The sequence below is a fragment of the Neoarius graeffei genome, chromosome 4 (genome assembly GCF_027579695.1).
Source record: "Neoarius graeffei isolate fNeoGra1 chromosome 4, fNeoGra1.pri, whole genome shotgun sequence".
Lineage (NCBI taxonomy): Eukaryota > Metazoa > Chordata > Actinopteri > Siluriformes > Ariidae > Neoarius > Neoarius graeffei.
Window position 1 is genome coordinate 64,049,621 of NC_083572.1, and position 18,888 is coordinate 64,068,508.

Sequence of the window (18,888 nt, forward strand, 5' to 3'; positions counted from 1 at the left end):
CTACCCCCGTCGGAAATGTCTACGGATCGAGGCCAGACTAAATATTCACATTTAGTCTGGCTTGCCAGGCTACCAGAAGTGGCTTGCACAGTGCCATTCGGACCTGCTGCACCACCCAGTGCCTAAAGTGTTCAGCGTTTCACAGGGACTGCTGAAAAAAAAAAAAAAAAAAAAAACACGACAACTCCCCATCTCCACTGAAGGTGTATGTGGTGGCCATCTCAGCTCATCAGAACACCTCACTGGGAGCTCATCTGCTCATATCAGCCTTTTTGAAAGGAGCTAGAGGTCTCCTATGTCCTACATACGACATGACTTTGTGGTAAAGGTCTCAGTATACGCGCACATGCACGAGAGAGAATATCCATGTGTTAAACACCTTCCACTAGCGGTTACCTGTGGCTCATAAAACTACATTGCCATTTGTCTGTTGTTTCAGGGGTTTCTTTCAGTTTACCTTTGTTGTCGGCGGCAATAAAGCCCAGTATGTTCTCATGCCGCAGCATGATGGTCTGATAGATCTCGGCTTCACGAAACCAGGAGCGTTCTTCTCGAGAGGAGAAAATCTTCACTGCCACGTCTCCTCCTCTCCACTTTCCCCTCCACACCTCTCCAAAGCGGCCCTTCCCGATAATCTCCTGCAGCACAATAGTCCGAGCTACTGTCCTCTGCACAAATAGAGGCAGACCTGTCCAGAAAGAGAAACGCAAACAAAGAGCACAGACCAGATGAGTTCTTTATGTATTTACTTGGTCCTGAGAACATCACTTTACTTTACTCCAGTTGTGTACTTTCACAACACTTGTAAGAAAACAGTAAAACAAACCTCCAAAGCCATTAAAATACCCGATAGCTTAGGTATCCAAATGATAAATCAAAGCTCTTTAGTGGTTAGCTAATGAGGGGGGAAGGGGGGGGGGGGGGGGGGGGGATGATAAAATTAATTAGCTAGCCAACCAGGAAAGTAACCGCTCTAAAATGCTTCCCTGTACCTTGCTTTGATTGCTTGGAAAACGACTAGGTTAAAAAGTGGTATTTTAGTAGAAATACGGAGGGGATTATAGGAAATCACGCACACTGACTGGTCGAGAGATTCGGACTATTTCTCAAACGATCACCTCCAGCGGCGGCACGGTGGTGTAGTGGTTAGCGCTGTCGCCTCACAGCAAGAAGGTCCTGGGTTCGAGCCCCGTGGCCAGCGAGGGCCTTTCTGTGTGGAGTTTGCATGTTCTCCCCGTGTCCGCGTGGGTTTCCTCCGGGTGCTCCGGTTTCCCCCACAGTCCAAAGACATGCAGGTTAGGTTAACTGGTGACTCTAAATTGAGCGTAGGTGTGAATGTGAGTGTGAATGGTTGTCTGTGTCTATGTGTCAGCCCTGTGATGACCTGGCGACTTGTCTAGAGTGTACCCCGCCTTTCGCCCGTAGTCAGCTGGGATAGGCTCCAGCTTGCCTGCGACCCTGTAGAAGGATAAAGCGGCTACAGATAATGAGATCAGATGAGATCACCTCCAGCGACTTGGCAAAATGGCGGCCAAGTGCTTCGGCACCGTAAGTGAGGAAGAATCAGAAATTATGAAAGAAAATGCTGCTCCTAAAAAGTTTGGTCTAAAACTGCTCAAAGGTAAGGTGGAATTGTAATTTATTTTACCCGTTTCAAAACAAAAGTATTTTATGCGACTCGGCATGGGTGAGTGACAAGTCTGTGCACGCTACGTCTGCATGCTGCTTTTGAAGATTGAAGGAAAAAAAAAAATCACTTTTATTTAATAAAAATCACCTGTGTATTTATCCACCTCAGGCTCAGTGAATAACTGTCAAAGAACATATGGTGAGCTAGTTAGCAAGCTACAGAATAACAGAAACAAACCAGTGTATAATCATCGTCCTTTTCGGACAAAGGTTTTGTCTAGAGCACAAACGTGCTACATTAAGAAGTCAGCAATTCAGTGGCGAACTTTTCAGCTATAACAGGGTGACCAGATGTCCCCATTTTCCAGGGACAGTCCCGTTTTTGGTGGCCTGTCCCTGGCTGGAGCGGTCTCTGGAAATATCCCTGTTTTTAAACATGACCAAAACATCTACCAGATTTCAGCAGACACCTCGCGTATTGTTTTGTGGCTCACTTTAAGATGGGCTCAGGCCGATAGCAAAGATATTTTAGAACACCTCTGGCAAGAGCCTTTCCAGGATTTTGATTGGTGGAGCTGCAGAACAACTTTTTAGCAGAGCGCTAGAATCTTTGCCTAAACCAGGGGTGGGCAATTATTTTTTCCATGGGGCCACATGAGAAACAGAAAATTTTGTGGAGGGCCGGACCATAAGGCTGAACTAAATTCTGCATAATATTAATTGTATTTCTTTATATAAAGCAATAAATATATCATTGTTTTTACAAGCTGCTAAGACTGGTAAGAGTATGGAAAAAACGAGGTTGCCTTACAAAAATTGTCATTTATCCAATCAAATTTCCCAAAACAATGGTTAACAAAATGTGAACGTTTGTACCATTTTATTTTCAGTCACATTCACCCCAAAACACAATAAAGACATCACAATATTGTCTTTCTACTCCACATATCAAACAAGATGCATCATATTATAATAATGATGTCCACATTTCTAGTCTAATCACCTCATTTGGTGTTTTTTATTTGTTCAGTGAGAGAAATCTAGTCTCTGTTGGTCTTTAACGAGTGCATCAGAGTCAGGTTGAATGTCTGAGGTGGAGATGCGAAGCACAGCTGACAGATGATCATCAGTTGATTCGGTGTAGGTATCAGATCTACAGATCGGCTCGGGCTCCGGCGCCTGCTGGTGACGTCACACTACGTGATTGGCTGGACCGTTTGAAGGATGACGTACAAGTTTGTGGTTGGTCTGGACAAATTACGGAAGTAGTTATCGCGGGATTAGGTTTCGTGGGATGTCATGTTCATGTCGTGCGCATTGCGTTTTTGTTGAACACAACTTCAAAATAAAAGCAATGCACATTCAGTCCATGCATGAGGTAAAATTAGAAAATAAGTTTATTTTGTAATTTCTAATTAACCTTACGCGGGCCGGTCAGAATGAACCAAAGGGCCGGATGCGGCCCGCGGGCCGGAAAATGCCCAGGTCTGGCCTAAACCAAAGTCATTCATTCAGCTTTGACAGAGATCACTTCATCCACTCCTGGACAGATGAACCATATAGTCTTTTCTTGTAGGCCTAAGTGACGTTGTTTGTCATCTATGTTATTTAGCCTTTAAATGTGTAAGCTACATTTTGCAAATGTTGTATATGACATAACATTGCTCGTCACACTATAGTGAGATGTAGCGGTTGACCTAACAAACCGTAGCCTGCTGCGGCCGATGCTAGCAGGAGAAAGCTCAGTGCAGCGCCAATCAGTCAGCTGAAGTTGTTGCTAGGTGTAGCGTTGCTGTAACAGAAATCCAGCTGACATAAAATTGTAACAGTTCAACGGCATAAGCTAACTTGCACACAAATTGGCGTGTTATCCTACAGAGTAGCTGGCTATGTAAAGCTGTAGGCTTATAGTAATGTTACCAAAGTGTCAGTAATTTGTATAATTTGTTGTGATGTGTAGCGGACTACACATTTTGATTAAGGCTACTCATTTAGGTTCGGTCGTCAATTCAGCTATGGCTACAATTTAGGCTACGGGAGATCAGGAATCATTTGTATCCTCAACAACAACAACAACAACCATACATGAAATTGCTTGGATTGAAGTAAACTGTTTATTTAAATTGTGTTGTGTACATTTTTAGGGCGGCACGGTGGTGTAGTGGTTAGCGCTGTCGCCTCACAGCAAGAAGGTCCTGGGTTCGAGCCCCGTGGCCGGCGAGGGCCTTTCTGTGTGGAGTTTGCATGTTCTCCCCGTGTCCGCGTGGGTTTCCTCCGGGTGCTCCGGTTTCCCCCACAGTCCAAAGACATGCAGGTTAGGTTAACTGGTGACTCTAAATTGAGCGTAGGTGTGAATGGGAGTGTGAATGGTTGTCTGTGTCTATGTGTCAGCCCTGTGATGACCTGGCGACTTGTCCAGGGTGTACCCCGCCTTTCGCCCGTAGTCAGCTGGGATAGGCTCCAGCTTGCCCGCGACCCTGTAGAACAGGATAAAGCGGCTACAGATAATGAGATGAGACATCTTTAAATACATTGTCCATTACTAGTGGCATATAATGGTAATTAACTTAATACATTTACTTTCATGGGTCTAAAACATCTCTTTCAGGTAGCCTACAATTTAAGAGTCTAAAAATCTAAACCATGTACCCACACCAGAGATTTTCACATTGCCTTTAATTAACGTTCACCTAAAGCAGTTGCAGAATCGGCCTACAGTGCACTCGGTGAGGAAAAGCCCGCTTTTTATGCAATGTGTGACCAAAATACATGAAAACCAGAAACGGTCCCCCTTTTTATTACAAAAATGAAAACATTAGATGTTTTAATGATCTTTTCACTGCCGAACCAAAAATGTCCCCGGTTTTCATCTCAGAAACCTGGTCACCTTCAGCTATAAGCTTGGTGTTCCGTCCTCACATCACATGTAAAAGCTATTCTATTCGAGTCCAGCCAGCATCTTTATTTACTCTCGGTGTATTTAAAGGCGAACTGAAGGTGAATTTTTATCATCAAAATTCTATTTCTCATTTTGTTAAATATAGGAATGCATTTTTGACAGCTATTTTGTCACTGCTATAGCAAGTTGAGTGTTTGAAATATATTATGTAATACATCACAGGGCTCAAAATTCATATGCTTTTTTTCAGCAGCCAGCCGGACTAGTTACCTTCCAAAGTAACTCGCCAAACAGAAAAGCAACTCGCCAAAATTTGTTCATGTATGAATTTTACTTGTCAAAAATAGCACACACAAAAAAAGGAGTAGTTACTATTGTTCATGACTAATGTGCATTTATTTCAAGACCCGAGTATTTGGATACTGTTGTTTTTTTTTTGCACACTTCACAAATTAGTATTTGCTGTTCCACGTCCTCCTCGCGATAGCCAAAAAAATGCCAGATGACTGACCCTTTACTAGTTCTTTTAGGAACCAATTCGTTTGCTTCCATTTTTAATTTGTCACTGAAATTGACAGAGCTTACACGGTAGCCTATGCAACACCAGCGATTGCATGAACTGAGTCAGCGCTGTAAACCGAAACTAGAAAATCTTCCCACAAGTTCCTTTCAGCACCTAGATGTCACCCGGGATTGGTTGGCGAGTGCGTGACGTTGTTTTTTTTTTATCCTTAGGCAGTCCGGGATTGGTTGGAGTGCGCGTGACATTGGTTTTTTTTACCCTTAGGCAGCCTCTCGCATTACTGCCTGAGGGACAGGGAGAAAACCACCGGAAACGGTTTTAAACAAACGCAACAAACACCAAACAAATGCAAGTCGGCAGATGACCATAAAATACTCGATAGTTACAATATAATAATTATTATGTATCTCACACAGAATTTTCAGAGATATATTGAGTATATTCGATATATCGCACAGCCCTAGTCTGAATCTTCACTTCATATACATTTTTTATTTTCAGCTAGCCAGCCGGGCTGCCTAGTGACCGGAATTACCCACCAAATGACAAATTAAGTCGCCGTGGGCGACCGGACCACCGTGAATTTCGAGCCCTGCATCAGTCCATATGTCAAAGCAATGGCCATAAACGAGATTCGCTGAGACCTGTGCGAGACATCGTAGGACGGAAGTAAAACGTACAGCGGAAATCAAAGTGACCAACACCTGCCAACGTTGTCAAAAGACGCACGCGCCCTCTTTCAAATGCTGCCGTAATCAAGCCGGAAGTTTTGTTTGTTTTGATAGCAAATCAGGAAAGTTTGAAAAAAGTAGGCAGTAATAGTTATTTAAACTCGTTTTTGTGCAATATTTCGTTTGGAAAACAGTTTTCAAAACGGCAGCACTGACAGTTCACGTTTCGAAGTCTCGCACGGATAAGCGACACCTGCTGTGGACCAAACAAACTAAATTCAACATGGCTAAAAAACGAACAGGCCGATAAGCATAATCTTTAATTGCAATTAGTTGCCAATACGAGCCACAATATAAGGTTACCAAAACCGAAAAGGTAATTGAATAAACACGTTAATTAAGAAATAAAGCAAGTTTAAAAATGACTTCAGTTCCCCTTAACTGTGAGGTAACTTTAGTTAGCAGGCGAGTAATAGGACAGCTTTGGGTTGGACTTCATCGTTCTGAAAGATCATCGGTCCTCCATGCATGCTAATTAATCAGCCTTGTAAAAACTCTTCTACTATGAGCAAGATCCTGCTGTTGTGTGTAGTGCAGCTGGTGGTGGGCTCTGGAATGAGTAGTGAGCTATAGTTTAAGTACTGAGGTGCATCACCCCACCATGAAACTTGGAGCAATTTGTTTTCTTCTCTTTTCTGTTGTCAAACCCAGTTGTCTACCAAGCAAGTACAAATAAATGACAAAGTTTTGACATGCAATCTCTGTCCTGGGTGCCCAGGTTAGGGGTTTGTCCAGCCCTGGCTGAACTACAACTGTGTACCCTCCTTCAGATGTAATGCTAACCTGATCCTGAGCCAGATGTGGACAGGTCATAGATGAGGTCCTGTAGTGTTTTGTCCTTAGCCAGGTACAGGTGCTCAGTACTGGGGTCCTCCACCTCCAGCCTCTGTCTGTGGCCGTAGGCCCTCTGGTGGTGTTGGAAAAGGAAGAGGCCCAGCAGCACCAGCACAAACAGTGCAAACAGAGGACCTGCAACCACGGCGGCCAGCTCCACCGGCCCCCAGCCACCCATCCTGGTTGATGTATTAGGCTGCACAGTCACTAAGAAACATAGCATAACCATTAAGCCTCAGACAGTCAAAGCTTAATACCAAATGTAGTGTCAATATTTATATCTCTAGAATAATTCTCTTCTCGAGAAAACGTGGATTCATTTTCTATAACGGCAGCTATGAAAACGTCTCTGGCTGCATGGTTTACATTAACATGCTTGTTGCAATGTGTTACAGTTTCTATAGTAAACAGCTTGCACAGGGACATCTAAGAATATAAAAATAAATAAATAAATAAAATAAATCTGTTTGTGGTTCTATGTACAGTGGTGCTTGAAAGTTTGTGAACCCTTTAGAATTTTCTATATTTCTGCATAAATATGACCTAAAACATCAGATTTTCACGCAAGTCCTAAAAGTAGATAAAGAGAACCCAGTTAAACAAATGAGAAAAATATTATACTTGGTCATTTATTTATTGAAGAAAAGGATCCAAATGTTACATACCTGTGAGTGACAAAAGTATGTGAACCTTTAGGATTAGCAATTAATTTGCAGGTGAAATTAGAGTCAGGTGTTTTCAATCAATGGGATGACAATCAGGTGTGAGTGGGCACCCTGTTTTATTTAAAGAACAGGGATCTATCAAAGTCTGATCTTCACAACACGTTTGTGGAAGTGTATCATGGCACGAACAAAGGAGATTTCTGAGGACCTCAGAAAAAGCCTTGTTGATGCTCATCAGGCTGGAAAAGGTTACAAAACCATCTCTAAAGAGTTTGGACTCCACCAATCCACAGTCAGACAGATTGTGTACAAATGGAGGAAATTCAAGACCATTGGTACCCTCCCCAGGAGTGGTCGACCAACAAGGATCACTCCAAGAGCAAGGCATGTAATAGTCGGCGAGGTCACAAAGGACCCCAGGGTAACTTCTAAGCAACTGAAGGCCTCTCTCACATTGGCTAATGTTAATGTTCATGAGTCCACCATCAGGAGAACACTGAACAACAATGGTGTGCATGGCAGGGCTGCAAGGGGAAAGCCACTGCTCGCCAAAAAGAACATCGGTGCTCGTCTGCAGTTTGCTAAAGATCACATGGACAAGTCAGAAGGCTACTGGAAAAATGTTTTGTGGATGGATGAGACCAAAATAGAACTTTTTGGTTTAAATGAGAAGCGTTATGTTTGCAGAAAGGAAAACACTGCATTCCAGCATAAGAACCTTATCCCATCTGTGAAACATGGTGGCGGTAGTATCATGGTTTGGGCTTGTTTTGCTGCATCTGGGCCAGGACGGCTTGCCATCACTGATGGAACAATGAATTCTGAATTATACCAGCAAATTCTAAAGGAAAATGTCAGGACATCTGTCCATGAACTGAATCTCAAGAGAAGGTGGGTCATGCAGCAAGACAACGACCCTAAGCACACAAGTCGTTCTACCAAAGAATGGTTAAAGAAGAATAAAGTTAATGTTTTGGAATGGCCAAGTCAAAGTCCTGACCTTAATCCAATGGAAATGTTGTGGAAGGACCTGAAGCGAGCAGTTCATGTGAGGAAACCCACCAACATCCCAGAGTTGAAGCTGTTCTGTACGGAGGAATGGGCTAAAATTCCTCCAAGCCGGTGTGCAGGACTGATCAACAGTTACCGGAAACGTTTAGTTGCAGTTATTGCTGCACAAGGGGGTCACACCAGATACTGAAAGCAAAGGTTCACATACTTTTGCCACTCATAGATATGTAATATTGGATCCTTTCCCCAATAAATAAAATGACCAAGTATAATATTTGTGTCTTACTTGTTTAACTGGGTTCTCTTTATCTACTTTTAGGACTTGTGTGAAAATCTGATGATGTTTTAGGTCATATTTATGCAGAAATATAGAAAATTCTAAAAAGGTTCAAACTTTCAAGCACCACTATATATAGTCAGTCAATGATATGAAGTTTTCTGTAAGGAAATGTTTAGCATTTTCTGAAGAACCTTCCTGTGGTAGTGCTTTGTAACTCTTTTAAAGTCAATAACTTCGAGATAAAGAAAAATTAGAGACTGCTGAGGAAACGACTTTTTATAGGCATTTTATAAGATGAGTGATAACAGGCTCCATCCTGCTTCACAGATGTTCCACAACATTCAACATCACCATCTTTAAACTTTAAAAAAAAATCATTGTTAGCAAACTGATGCCATATTAGACGAATAATTCGGGGACTCCTCCCTTCTGGAAATTATTTTCCTAACACACCATGCCCCGTTATATTTTATTCCCTACATACCATTCATAGCTAATCTAACATGCACTGCAGGACAGAAGGTTATGCTAGAACCCTACGTAATGTGTAGGACACTTACCCGAGTGCACCTTGAGGTCGAGACTGTTACAGTAGTCCGTATAGCAGCAGTGGATGTTGAGCAGCCCCTCGGCGCTCAGACAGAAGAAGGGTTGTCCAGGAGGAACCAGCTTCTCTTTATCGATACAGATTCTAACGTGCTGCTCCTGGCCATCAATAAGGGAGGTTGAAGCCATGCAGGCCCCCGTCGTCTCACAGCGGTAGCCATTCTTTTCACACTGAGACGTGGTGCAGTTACACAACAGACCTAGAGAGAGAGAAAATGGGAGAGACATGGACTTGTGAAAACACTTAAAAACTTAGTGTTGCTCACAAGCTACACTCAGAACAGAGAGTACAGACTTCAGCATACTGTTGTATCGCTTTTCGCCATTCCTGGCATTTAGACTAGTTTTTAAATCCACTGCACATTCAAAAACTAATGGTACTTTGGATCCTGGCTGCAATTAATTTCCCAACAACCTGAAAGAATGATTGTGAGAAGAACAAATACACTGTGGCATGAAACCGTGCTCTTGATGAATGCAGCATGGAAGAATTGAGAGTTAAATGTCAAGAACAATAAGATAAGAAAAATATCTACACAGCTAAGGAAATGATATCATCAAGACTGTGTTAACACAAAATCCTTCATCAAGTTGGCATGGATGATCACAAAAAATGAAAGCATATCAGTTTGTTTTTGCTGCATTTGTGGCATTAAAAATAATAATCGGCATTTGCTCTGGTGCAGTTTTTGAGAAATAAAACAGCACGTTCATTGGGGCTCTGCAAATCAACAAATGAAATTTTACTCTCTGTTCTTCATATTCTGTATGCTCTTTTGTATGATATTTAACTTTGTACGTGTAACCCCTTTTTCCTCGTAGTTTCTGCTCGTACCAATTTTGAGTAAGTACTTAGGCCAAAAAAAAAAAAAAAAAAAAAAAAGAATGTGTTTCAGGTAACATGAAATACTAAAATAAGGTCGGTAGGTAGGAAAGGTTTTTTTTCTTAATTTTTTTTTTTATTTTGTTCGAAAAAATTAACACAAGTAAACATCTTACAAAATAGTATTTTGGCACAGAATCCTTTATACCACACATCATAATAAAAAAGTGTTTTAAATCTTTAAACAAATAAAAAAAATATATTGCGGGAGTTCGAGTTATGATCTACGGAAGCGTATTGCTGCCACACTCAAAAAAATTGGCTTAGAATCAAGTAATTACGTGAAAAGATATTGTTAACAAAGTTATCACGTTTTTACAATATATTTATCATGTAATAACATATCACGTAATTTCATGATATTTTCATGTAATAACGTGAAAACACCTTATCAAGAAATAACGTGAAAATAACGTCCTAGGCTAGGCTACTTCCCTTAAAAGCAGACGGCCTAGCCTAGCCTACTGTAGAACTTGGGTCAAGCAAAAACACTGAGCAAAAACATGGCTGAATCCTGAATGACTCCTATTTGTATAAATAGGAGACTACATAGGCGGCAAAATGTAGTGTTTTTCCTGCCATGGAAGTGCACTTGTATACTGAAGAGGAAGCAATTTGCATTACAGCCTTGAATGAAGATTCAAAATGGTGGCTCAGCTCAGTTTTCCCTTCCTCCTTCAGTATACAAGTGCGCTTCCATGTTTATGCAGGAGGGCTGATAGAAGTGGCGAAACATTTTACTTTTTATAGTTTCTTTCACAACTTGAATGCGTTGAAACAAAAAATTATGACAAACTAACGCCGCTTACACTAAAATATCGAGGGAAATTTGTAATAACTTTACGGTCGGCAATTTCGCCGCCGAAATTCTCGGTCGGTCGGGTTACCGGAAACACACTTTATTTGGCCTTAAGCAAAAATTTAATTAAATAAGATAAAACCCTGAAGCATATGAAACTGGATCAGTGGCAAAAAGACTGATTGGAAAAGGCCAATAGATTTTTGGAAACGGCCCAGAGGTTTATGGTCGTGTGTGTAAATGTTCTCAGGAGCAAAATGATACAGAACAAAGGCAGATTTAACAGTCAAGTTTATTTTATAGCACTTTTAACAACAGACATTGTCGCAAAGCAGCTTTACAGAGTTTTAAAGTGACTTTAAACATGAGTTAATTTTATCCCCGATGAGCAGCCTGTGGCAACGGTGGCAAGGAAAAACTCCCTCAGACGACACGAAGAAACCTCAAGAGGAACCAGACTCAAAGGGAACCCAGCCTACTTTTTTTTGTTTGTTTGTTTCCGTTTCCGGTTGAGAGTACGTCGTGCGCGTTCTGGCTGCCGCTTCTCACCGGAGCTTTTTTGTTTTATTTCTTTTTCTATTTTTTTTTTTCCTGTGTGTTTGTGTAGTTTGATGTTTGAGTGTTTTCTCCACCGGTTGTGGTGTAGCTCCGGACCTAGTTTTGGGCGTCGGTTCCCTCCAGGCCTTGGTTCGCTGTGGGTGATGCCTGTGCTCCCAGCTGTGGACTGCAGTGAGCTCGTTGCTCATTTTACATCATGGTCGTCCAGCGCTCTGTGCTTTAGTGGTTGGCGTGATGTTCCGAGCGATGTTGCTTGGTGGTGTCGCGGCGGCTGTGCAGGCGGTTTGGGACACACCAGCGCTTTGCGTGGCGGAGCTTCTCTGCTCACTTTGTGGATCCATGGCGTGATGTTCGGAGCGATGCTGCTGATGGCGTCGCGGCGGCGGTGCTGGAGATGTGGGACTTGTTTTCGTGCGCCTTTTGGTGGGACTGTGGCTGCTACACCACTGGAATTACATCCTGACCCCTACTTGGTGGACTTTTTACTTTTATTTTTTTCTTCCTTTGTCTACTATTGTAAAGCATCCTTGGGTTTCTTGAAAGGCGCTATATAAATTTAAATTATTATTATTATTATTATTATTATCATCATCATCCTCATTTGGACAACAACCGACAACATGACTATAACATTAACAGTTTTAACATGAATCAGAAATCACCTTTATTGCCAGGTATGTGGACACACGAGGAATTTGATTCCGGTTTCACTTAGCTCTCATAGTACAAAACAGATAAAAAGCGTATACACAAAACAAACAAACAAACAAAAAAAAGTCAGTTTCGTTGATGTTATAAACTCTTCATTAATGGAAACTTGAGTGCAAAACTATTCATGACAACTGCAGTCCTAAAGTTAGCAAGTCAACTGTAGTCCTCGGCCATAAAAGCATTACTGTAAGAGTCCAGAGTGTCTTCCAAGTGCATGGATTAAAGCAAAAAAAAAAAAAAACTGAAGAAAAAAAAAAAAAAGCTCTATGTCGTTGGCCCCTACCACGTCAGTGATGCGTCAAATTTTAAACGCCGTGTTGTCCATTATCCCCTCGACCATACTTGTAGTACATTTACGTAATTTTAACAATGACTAAAGCTAAGGCAAGACTTGACCATTGTCATTACTGGCTATTCATGATGAAACATCAAGTTTTCAGCGCAAAGTGCAAATTTATTTCAACAATACTTTAGTAATGCACAGCAGTGGTTAAGAGAAAAGTGCAAGTGCAGTCGAACTTGAACCATGCTTTCAAAAGAGTGGAACAGAAAGAAAAATAAGAAAATCTGTTGAAATAAAGCCAGGAAACAAGAAAAGTAAAGTTCACTTTTTCTGCTTCTTCGCAGTGAAGCCAAAGGCATCTAGTTTGGCAACACCTGATGCCTGTTTTTGTTTCTTTTTCCTTGGCACAGCAGCAGGAGCTTGCCATTATCGCCCATTTCATTTCGCCAAGCCCATCTCCACTTATTCTTTACCGTTTTGTCGATGTCTGATACATCTGTGCCTTCATTTAAAAGAAGCGCGTCCATGCTGGCAAAACCGAAAGTAATTTGACGCGCTCTAGTGATGGAAATCGAAGGGCCTATGTCAGGTGGCCTTATACGCAGTACTCGAGTTGAGGGGGGATGTGGGGGGAGGCATCCCCCTTCTGAAATAAAAATCTCAAATCATCCCCCTTATAAACCAGCCATCCCCCCCCATCACATCCCTTGTGCCATTTTACCAATTAATGTGGAAATTAGCCTACTATTATTTTAACAAATATTACTACCATTTCAACATTAGAGGCTTTGCGCAGTGATAGCCTACATGTAGCCGGATAAAAAAGACGCATATTTATTTATTCGATTGCACCTCTCATTCACACCTACAGTACCAGTCAAAAGTTTGGAAACGCCTCCAATTCAGTGGTTTTTCATTATTTTAAAATTTTCTGAATACTAAAGTCATCGACATTATGAAGAAATATATATATATGGAATTATTTGGTAAACAAAAAAAAGTGTTAATCAAACCAGAATATGTTTTATATTTTAGATTCTTCAAAGTAGGCACCTTTTGCTGAGATGACAGCTTTGCACATCTTGGCGTTTTCTCAGTCAGCTTTTCGAGGTAGTCACCTGGAATGGCCTTCAGTTTACAGCTGTGCCTTGTCAAGAGTTAATTTCTTGAATTTCTTGACCTCTTAATGTGTTTGAGACCATCAGTTGTGTTGTGAAGAGGTAGAGTTGGTATACAGTGAATGGCCCTATTTGAGTACTACTCTAATCCATATTATGCCAAGAACTACTCAACTAAGGCCCTGTCCACATGGCAACGGATTCAGGTGACTATGATAAAATTGTTTATCGTTTCGGCCTGGCGTCCACACAGCACCGGCGTTTTGGGTGCCCCAAAACGAAATCTTTTGAGAACAGGTCCCAGGGTGGAAAAATCTGGCACCGGCGCTGTTGCAAAGTCTTCTGGATGAGTAGAACGGATTTGTTTACGATGACATCACAACCACATGACTGTCAGTGCTTCATGCCGGGTAGAAGTGTAACGAACTCGATGCGAGTTGTCAACAAATCCTATAACTAGTCCAAACACTGTGGAAGCAGTAACCAAAACTGCGCACCGCCCGTGCGCTTTCCAAAAACAAAACCAATCCCGCCAGCAAAAATAGGGAAAAAAAAAAAAAAAAGGAGCGATCTCACCTCTTCAGATGTTGGTTTAAGTCCGACAATACATTCCTCAAAAAGGGTGTAGAACAACAAAGTAATCCATCAACGTGTAGCATTCAATTTATTCCGGACCATTAAAGAATTCTGGAGGATATCAGAATGTTGGCATAACGGCTTCCATCTACCCCCATTCATTCCTCTTTCCGCGTCTTTCGTTTTACGCTACTGATTAATAATCAAAACTTTGTGTGGCTGATGCTACAGAAGAAGGGGTTTATGCGCATGCGTCTACTTCTTCTATTGTTCTGGTGTCTCCGATGGGACCGTCTTTACAGTGCACCTAGAGGTGTGGCATGTGTATTGCATCGTTTTCAGCAAGCGTTGCGTTGCCATATGGACCTGAAATGTAACTGATCCGTTGCCCATGTGGACGCGATATTTATATAAAAAAAAAAAATCTCGTTGCCGTTGTCGTGTGGATGTAGCCCAAGTAAAGAAAAACGACAGTCCATCATTACTTTAAGAAATAAAGGTCAGTCAGTCCAAAAATTTTGGGATTAGTTGGACCACAGAGTGAAGGCAAAGCAGCCAACGAGTGCTCAGCACCTCTGGGAACTCCAAGACTGTTGGAAAACCATTTCGAGTGATTACCTCATGAAGCTGATTGAGAGAATGTCAAGAGTGTGCAAAGCTGTAATCAAAGCAAAAGGTGCCTACTTTAAGAATCTAAAATCTAAAACATATTTTGGTTTGATTAACAAGTTTACTAAATGATTCTTTACGTGTTGCTGCATAGTCTGGATGACTTCAGTATTCATTTACAATGTAGGAAAAAAAAATTTAAATAAAAACATTGAATTTGAAGGTGTTTCCAAACTTTTGACTGGCACTGTATACAGAGGTTTCAGTCACTGAAAACAGCTACTTTCGCAAACTCTGGGCAGAGTGGAGATTTCTGAAAACTCCATCTTCAGACACGCGTGTAAATCGGGAAAACGAAGCAGCAGTGGACGAGAGGGCGCGCACGAATATACTGAGTCACAGGTGTGAATCTTTCACCAAATGCCAATTGTCCCGGTTCTTCATGAAATCGCACGCGCAAATTCATTAGGTTAACTTTCAAATAACTGTTCTTGTGCACTTGCGACACCGGAGCCACTTTCCTGAATTTTGAGCTTCGGAGTATTGGCTTCCACTGTTTTCTGACCTTTTGTGCTTAGTGAATGAGACACTTCATTACACTCCACTGACTGACTTCCAATTCCGGACTTTTTTGAAAATGTAAAAATATAGACCTACGAGATGTTTTTTGGGGACTTAATTCGCGTTGCTCCTTCACTATTAATTTTTGAGACTGACGAGGCACTAAATATTGTGGAATTATTTTCTCCTTACTATGAAGTTTGGCATCTTAAACAAGTGTTGGGAAATCTTGCAGCCCGACTCTGCAGCCTCCAGTGTTTAAGCGAACTGCTGAAACCAGTGTTTAAAGATTAAATCGTAGGCTAATCAAACCAAAGAAAAACACAGCCTTTCCAGAACATTGTCTGCCGAAGTCTGTTTAACCTACAAAAGGCTTAATAGCATAGGTCTTGCTGCGGCTTCAACAGGGCTGTTTAGATTTTTTTACCTGATCACATTTCAATAGGCAAATATCATCATCATCATCATCATTATTATTATTATTAGTATTATTACTACTACTACAACAATAATAGGCCTAGTATTAGTAGGAGGCAAGTAGTTGCCTAGTAGTAGGACAGCCAAATTGTTTTATCAGTGGAGCCGCCGTTAAAAGGAAACTGATGTGGAGCACCGCGGCTCGCCTCGGGGTGAATCGCGTCCCGAGGCGCGGGGCTGGCCCACCCTGGCAGCGCTGGTTCGTTGGGGAGAGGGCAGAGGTCGCTGGCTGCCAAGTTTGGGGAGGCTGGGACCTCCCCTGGCCGAGTTACGAGCGTGCAAAGTCGGGCTGGAGCCGCCGATAGAAACAAAACTCAAGCCGAGCACCGCGGCTCACTGCCTACGCCGAGCCTCCCCGGGACTAGACAGTAGCGGAGGCTGTATTTATTTATTTATGCCTATCTAGCGCAACAACATTCCTTTACATATACTCAAACATAGCACAAGAAAGGGTTCAACAACAGGCAATCACAGCAGCTTGGCGAAGTTCTAAATCATGTCGGTGTCAGACCTATGGGCCTACCCCCCCCCTTTTTTCTTCCTCAGATCTGCATCAATCTCATTATTGACCTTTAGCGCTCCCAATTGACGGAAATCCGTCGTAGCGACGGAAAACTTTAGTCCATGCAAGTGTGACTTTCAACACTTGGAAGATGCTCTGGGAAGACTAATACACGTGTACAGTAGAACACGTGAATCAAAGTGCCAGTACATGAGCATGTTTTGACTGAATAAGAACAGAGTCAAACCACGGGTCCAGACAGTGCCATTATGTTCCCTGGCCAGACTGCAAACTCTAGTGCCAAATCTAGAATGCCTGCGTTATGGTTCTTAGGCAGAAAAAAAAAAGAAAAAAAAACAGGATGTCATCTTTCTTCTATGACAGAATGGTGCAGCCTGGAACACTTGGTCTGTGTTCAGTTTATTTACATGGAGGCACAAAATAACTACTCCATCTTTAAACATTGTTTTCCTGATTCTCTGATTTAACTGGGCTAATAATAATAATAATAATAAAAATTACAATAAAAAAAAAAAAATAATAATAATAATAATAATAATAATAATAATAAACACTGGAGACAGAAAGGTTCCATTATAAAGGCTACACCTCACATTAACAGGTTGAAGTGACAAATCTGACAGTGTAATTTTTTCAGGGCTATATAATAAGTTCAACTTGTATAGTGCCTTTTTCACACTCAAGGTCTCTTTACGATTAAAAAAAAAAAAAAAAAAGGGGGGGCCACCAAAAGAGGGTCGTCGGGATGCAATTCCAGTGGTGTAGCTGCTAACAATCCCACTAAAATGCACACAAAGGCATGTTCCACACCGCCTGCACAGCCATCGCGACGCCACCTGGCAACATCACTCAGAACGCCAAGCCAGGCACAGAAGCACCGCCACACACACAGCGCTGGACAACCACGATGCTAAAAGAACAACAAGCTCACTGCAGTCCACAGCGAGGAGCACAGGCATCACCCATTGCAGACCAAGGTCTGAAGGGAACCGACACCCAAAACTGGGTCCGGAGCTACGCCACAACCAGCAGACAAAAACACCCAAACAAAGAAGAAACGTCAACCATACAAACACAAAAAGAAAAACAAAAGAAAGAAAAATAAAAAGCTCAGGACACAAAAGCTTTTCAAACTTGAGTAACTTTCATATGTGGTCCTAGAGCTGATACAATATGATGCCTTGAAATGGGGTCATGTTTACCGTTAGGCCCGTCATGATAAATCTGGCTGGACGATATATTGTCTCAGAAATTATTGCAATAAACTATTGTTGACGTCTTTTCAAGACAATTTTATGCCACTAGTAAAATAATCATGCAAATACACCCTTTCAAAGAACAGTAAACTTTTTAATGAAGTCAACTTATTCAATTCAACAGTGGAACGTAAAAAATATAAATAAATAACCTAAAGAAATTAAACAAAGCCACTCAACAAAATTAAAAAAATAAAATACAATCTATGGCTCTTAAAAATTGCACTTAAGTAAATATCAACTTGGTGCACAGGGTAATAAAGACAGACATTCTTTTCTTCACAGGCAACATTCTGCCAATCCAGTTTCTCAAAGATTTGTACCCAGATAAACAAAGTGCAAAGTAACAACGGATTGCCAGCTGTCATTTGGATAAAAGTAACAACAATTAGAGTGAGATAACGTGTAGGCAAGGGCGGAGGTTTGGTATTCACATTGGTGGGGACAAAAACCCAATGCCAACCGCCAGTGGCGCCAACTTCAGGTCAACATTAGAGGCTCACAATATTTTGCTCCGCTGTGTTCCACCAAAAGGGATCCATCATCTCTCCAAAGTCCAGACTTTTAAAATTTGAAGTTCAGAACTGTAGTAATTCATAAATAATAATAATAATAATAATAATAATAATAAGCACAGTGGTGTAGTGGTTAGCACTGTCGCCTCACAGCAAGAAGGTCCGTGTTCGAGCCCCGTGGCCGGCGAGGGCCTTTCTGTGTGGAGTTTGCATGTTCTCCCCGTGTCCGCGTGGGTTTCCTCCGGGTGCTCCGGTTTCCCCCACAGTCCAAAGACATGTAGGTTAGGTTAACTGGTGACTCTAAATTGACCGTAGGTGTGAATGTGAGTGTGAATGGTTGTCTGTGTCTATGTGTCAGCCCTGTGATGACCTGGCGACTTGTCCAGGGTGTACCCCGCCTTTCGCCCGTAGTCAGTTGGGATAGGCTCCAGCTTGCCTGCGACCCTGTAGAACAGGATAAAGCGGCTACAGATAATGAGATAATAAATATGCAATTCATTTGATGAATTGCAAATCCTGCATGTGATTAACTCATTCTACCAATTTGCAAATGTGTTTTCCAAGCGAATAACGCATTGACTGTCGGGAGGGTGTGTGTTCCTTTCCCTCATAAATGGCGTTCCATGAGGCTGGCAGGGGGAGGGGGCTCTCTTCTGTCTGATCTTTAACTAGTTGTAAAATGCGAGTTTAAGCTGATGTGTGATTGATCTAACGCTAAAACAGGACGAGGCCTCGAGAACTTTCTTTGACATGTTGAAAGGTGACAATTTTACTTGGCAACAGAATGCATCTGAATTCTGATTGGTTGTTGTATCTGAATTCTGATTGGTTGTTATAATAT

The 18,888-nt window shown here is 41.8% G+C and overlaps 1 protein-coding gene across 1 annotated transcript in view; it reads right to left on the reverse strand.

The window, feature by feature from the left end:
- LOC132885137 (activin receptor type-1B-like) overlaps positions 1-18,888 on the reverse strand; it is an 80,541-nt gene that overhangs the window by 26,427 nt on the left and 35,226 nt on the right. Inside the window, exons 2-4 of the mRNA XM_060919470.1 lie at positions 9,133-9,378; positions 6,566-6,823; positions 458-688 (exon numbers count right to left, since the gene is read on the reverse strand). Of these exons, the coding sequence (XP_060775453.1) occupies positions 458-688; positions 6,566-6,823; positions 9,133-9,378 (735 nt within the window). The remainder of the gene's footprint in view (positions 1-457; positions 689-6,565; positions 6,824-9,132; positions 9,379-18,888) is intronic.